Consider the following 5000-nt stretch of genomic DNA (forward strand, 5'->3'; position numbering starts at 1 on the left):
TTATGTTTTGTACAAGAATAGACGCGGGCTAATGTCTTCTTTGCAAAAAAAAATGGCTGTTAACCCCGCATTTAACCCCGCATTTAACCCCGTAACGTTAGTTGGTGTCGGGCTTTGCAGAAAGCTCTCAGCTTCTCAGCAAGCGCTGAGAATGCAGCGCTGCGCTCGAGCTGCGTGTCGGGCTTTCCAGAAAGCTCTCAGCTTCTCAGCAAGCGCCAGGATTGGCCAATGTCAACTTCAGTCTCCAGAACGATCCAATCAAATCACCCGCACGTTCTTGCGGTCCCGCCTTACAGTAGTATTTCAACTGACTCTATCAGAATGCCATGCCAGTCGGACTTATAGTATTATTATTATTATTATATTATCATACTTGGAAACCGTTTTATAAAAGCAATATAGCACTCGAGCTGCGTGTGTTGTGGCATATATCCCGCTGCTCAGCAGTTATCCCACTCGGCCTGCGGCCTCGTGGGATAACAGCTGATCAGCGGGATATATTTGCCACAACACACTGGCTCTCATGCTATATTGCTTAATTATATTATATTATATACTGTAGTAGTCTGAGCATCTACAGGCCCACAGCAGGGAAGCTGGGCTGGGGGATATTGGGAAACACGACTTAAAACACTGGCTCATTGTTGCCGTATTACTTGACCTTTCCAGCTACCACTACTGACTCTTTTCCCCTTCCACTTGATGACTTTGTTATGAGTTCATTACGGGGGAGACCTTGAAGCGGTGCCATCATCACTAATCATGATCGGCCGGTATCAGACCACAGATAATTATCTATATAGGGAAGCACTGACTAAGTGGCTGACAGCATTTCCATCCTCGAGTAATTGGATAGGCTGTGATTGCAGCAACAGAAGCCAGTCCAAACTGCCCAACCCTGCCCCTCCAAACCCCCCCACCACCACCACCCACTTGAGCCAGTCCAAACTGCCCAACCCTGCCCCTCCAAACCCCCCCACCACCACCACCCACTTGAGCCAGTCCAAACTGCCCACCCTGCCCCATCCAAACACCCCACCACCACCACCCACTTGATGTTGGCATATGCCACGGACTCGGCTCTCTCACAACTGTCACTATTGACCTCCTATCCGAATGGGCCCTCAGGAGTTCTGCGTTAGATTTCACAGTACTCCAACTCGGATTATTTTGGCCATTCAGCACTTTGCACACTCCATTGAAATGCCTGGGTAAAGTAAGCAAAGATCCCATGTGTGGCCCGTCCACAGACCAAACCACACCATTACTCTTACAAGCCTACATGCCAATGGACCCGGCCACAAGGGCTTCCTTGCCTAAGCCGGTCCACTAGAGCAGCAGGCCACAGACACGAGGATGATGTGAGAAACATGGTGTTGCATGGCAGGCACCCACTAGCATGGAGGAGTATAGGAGAAATAAATCAAGGCTATGGCAATCAAAAGACTGCTCTCTCTCTCTCTCTCTCTCTCTCTCAGTCGTACAGTTGTATCTTTGCTTCCGTTGTCTATGTCACTTTTAAGGCTTTAAAAGCTTTTTATTTGTTTGTTTTATTTTAGCTGTGTCAAGTTGAGAACTCTGTGAACCTGATGAAACTCTTGGAGTTCTCCAAGAATCCTTTTACTACACTGCCACAGGCCAAAATGAAACCCAGAGCTGTATCATCACTGAGTTGAAGACAGTTTAGACATCCATCGTTTAAGTACTTACTCAACAAAGTATCAGGCCTACTTGTTACATCTGTTTACAGGCTAATATGTCAAATGTAACAGAACAGTGAAGATAAATATTATCTTCTATAGCAGAGGTTTTCAAAGTGGGAGGCGGGCCTCCCCGGCAGGAAGGGGGGGGGGGGGCTCCAACAGTTTCAGGGGAGGCTCAGTGAATGGAAATGAAATGATGTGACATTAGTTATCAAAAGGAGATCACATAGAATAGCCTAAATGAGTGGGATTTAGTTAAAGAGATCATTCAGCGATACAGTAGTTTGAGGGAATTTGGGTTTTTCACACTTTCCCAGAGTCAGAAACTAATAAATGCCATCAGACAGACCTTTTTCCCCCTGTGTATTTGGTGTAGTCTGAAGTGTGTCAAACAGCAATATCAGGCTACCTTGGCTCAATAGACCAAATCACTGTGACGTCACCATGTAAACAACATGTACTTCCGCGTACCACTTTGGGAAGGCGGCAGGTTTAAATTTGCGTGTTGTCAAATAAATGCTGTCAAACCCTCTCGTTGTTTTCGGCCGACTACTTTCAATTTAAATGTTCAAACGGTTGGTAAACATGCTTGTCCGACGTATCTAGCCTTTCTTCTGTGTTTGTTTTATGTAGTGTTAGCTAGCTAATAACGTTTGTTTACAACTGTCAAACTCGCTGGTTTTTTGCAGACTCGTTAATGTTAGCTACAGAGCTAACGTTACAGACAGAGCTACTGACGTGTGTGACGTTAATTTAATTTAGTATTTAATTTAATTATTGAATTAATTAATTTAATTTAGTATTTATAATAATAAATAGTATATTCAATTTTTCACTTTATGGTCACTGGACACCCAACAACACAACACGAACGAACCATTTTTGTCTTCTTTGTCTGTTTTTGTCTTCAACACGTCAGTTTGTGCCGTTCACCGCCATTATGATGTGTGGACCCCAGGGGTAACCGGAAGTAAATGTAAACATCCCCGCTGATTTGGTCTATTGTTGAGTGTCTATGGCATCAAATAACATAATCATGATCCCATAGACATCCAGGAACTGAGGGGGGTGCCTTTTTCCAAGCTTTGTCTGTGGGGAGGCCCACAGTCTCTGACTTTGAAACTGTTCATTCCCCTGTTCTATAGGAATGATATAACCAACACCATGAAACGTTGATTTTAAAATAGATTTTTAGTAGATTTTCCTTCCAAATGGTACCTTTCAGACTGGATGCCATTTTTCAGGATGCCAACATAGTTCTTTTTCTTGTCCAGTGAAATAACGTCCACATAGCCTCCGTCCGCTTTGATCACCCCTGCATGGATGGCTGCTTTACAAATACTGGAATTCTGAGGAAGAGAGGGGGGGCGAAGTGGAGAGAGAAGACAGTCTATTGGAATATGGCAAAACATCGCTTTCATTATACTGCATTCAAATGTTATTTGCAATTCTTCTATTATCAACTGCACTACAACATATAATGCAGATATACACACATGCTGGCACAGACACAGACACACACGCGCGCACACACACACATGCGTGCGCGCGACATACAGTATTAAGCAGTTGTTCCACAATCTGAGCCAGAAGCCTGGCTCCAGCACAACAGACCATAAGCTCTTATCAACAGTCTGGAGCAGCATCATTCATTCTTCTAGTCTAAACACACCAACCACACCAACCACACAGCTTATCTCTGATGTCTGACCAGCATCCAACTCCTACAGTGATGTAGAAGAACATCTGGGTGCGTGCAATTGCCATACAGCCCTGGGCATATTTCCCATGAGGCAAATTGCTCCTTGACAATGTTGTGATTTTGAGTATGGAACTGATTGTGATGTATGTGACTGTTAAGTGACTTTCTGGAGATCTCTGGGAAGCTCTGATCTGTGGCCAGTTGGACATCTAGCTGGCAACTCTGAACAGAGCCACAAGAGACCACTATTAGTCCATGTCAATACGCACGCATCGTGCATCGGATAACTTCAGTCTGGAGGGTACTTTACACCGACTAAACCACTTTGAACATGGCTTAGGTGACATTGGTGCAACGATGCAGGAAGCTTCTCCTCTCTCTGCTCTAGCTCTGGATCCACAGGTCTGAGCGAGCCAAGAGAAAGCACTTGTGAGTGGGTCAGACCCGCACTGGGAGACACATTAATGGCAGCCACCCGCCCGCCGCCTCGCCATTTCTCCCATTCTCCACGAGTCATGTTCACGTTGTAGTTCAAAGGCTATCTGTGGCCGCCTCGCCTCGCATCGCAGCCTGCCCGCTCTCGTAGCAGCTCCGCAGGGCACGGACCGCACTCATCTCATCTCCCCGACATCAAGCATGTCGCACATCCAGACGTCACTCTCTAGAAAGCCACTGAGGCCGTTCTGTCTGAACTGCTAAGATGGGACCCCAGTGGACGACCAGAAGGACCCAGAGGACGACCTCCATCAAGATGACCTTTGACACTTTGGAGTGTAAAGGAGACAGCTCACTACTCACCTCTGTGTAGAAGTTGTTCCCGATCACAGGTGACCAGTAAGAAGGCTGGTTCTTGCAGTTGCTTGGACAGAAGACTCTGAAGAAAACATTGGATATTCATATGGATTTGCAGCAATAATTAAAGGGTTATATATTAATGGCAAATATGCTTTTCTTTTGCTTTAATGGTTGAATGGTGTAGATTCCAGTTATTTTGTAGTGTACGGTAAATGCTGTAAAATGTGTAATTCAGAGGAAGAATCTCCCTCTGACATAAGACGGTCTTACAAAGCAAAACCTTTGATTATCTAATAATTATTACATCGTTTTAGTGAGTGGTAACATGGTGGGAAAAGGCACCTTGGGCAGTTGGTATAGGGCTTTTTGAAAGGGCAGATTTCAGCCACTGTGCTATAGCAGTCAGCAGACAATTCTGTCGGAGAGAGAGGAGAGAAACACTTTAGCTGTATACTGTCTGTGAATCCACATACATTTGAAGTATCCATGCTCGAGTTAATCCCGGGGGGGAACAGTGCTTCACTTACCTTCCACTTTGGCCACCACAAACGCGTTGCTAGCTTTATATTTACTGTAAAAGACATCACTCATTAGCACCCGGGAAACAACTGGTTCTCAAGAAATCCACAATTGCACAAAACATGAATGATGGTTTCAGGGGAAATGTGTGTTTCGTCAGCATCAGTGCAGTAAATGTGATTTCAACATAGGTGACTAACTGACACCGAGTGGAGACTTCATCTACCTGAAAGATTCAATGCCATTTTTTGTGGCTCTGACAAAGAATGGAAACTTGTCCT

The 5000-nt window shown here is 45.1% G+C and overlaps 1 protein-coding gene across 1 annotated transcript in view; it reads right to left on the reverse strand.

Annotated features, from left to right (window-relative positions):
• The window catches only part of crispld2 (cysteine-rich secretory protein LCCL domain containing 2), a gene marked incomplete at both ends in the record, with an annotated part of 17131 nt that overhangs the window by 2813 nt on the left and 9318 nt on the right, over positions 1-5000 (reverse strand). Inside the window, 5 exons of the mRNA XM_083650657.1 lie at positions 2922-3052; positions 4204-4279; positions 4543-4615; positions 4728-4771; positions 4946-5000. The exon at positions 4946-5000 is cut by the window's right edge and continues 76 nt beyond it. Coding sequence (XP_083506783.1) covers positions 2922-3052; positions 4204-4279; positions 4543-4615; positions 4728-4771; positions 4946-5000 — 379 coding nt within the window. The remainder of the gene's footprint in view (positions 1-2921; positions 3053-4203; positions 4280-4542; positions 4616-4727; positions 4772-4945) is intronic.

Source organism: Poromitra crassiceps, assembly GCF_964638095.1.
Source record: "Poromitra crassiceps genome assembly, chromosome: 14".
Lineage (NCBI taxonomy): Eukaryota > Metazoa > Chordata > Actinopteri > Beryciformes > Melamphaidae > Poromitra > Poromitra crassiceps.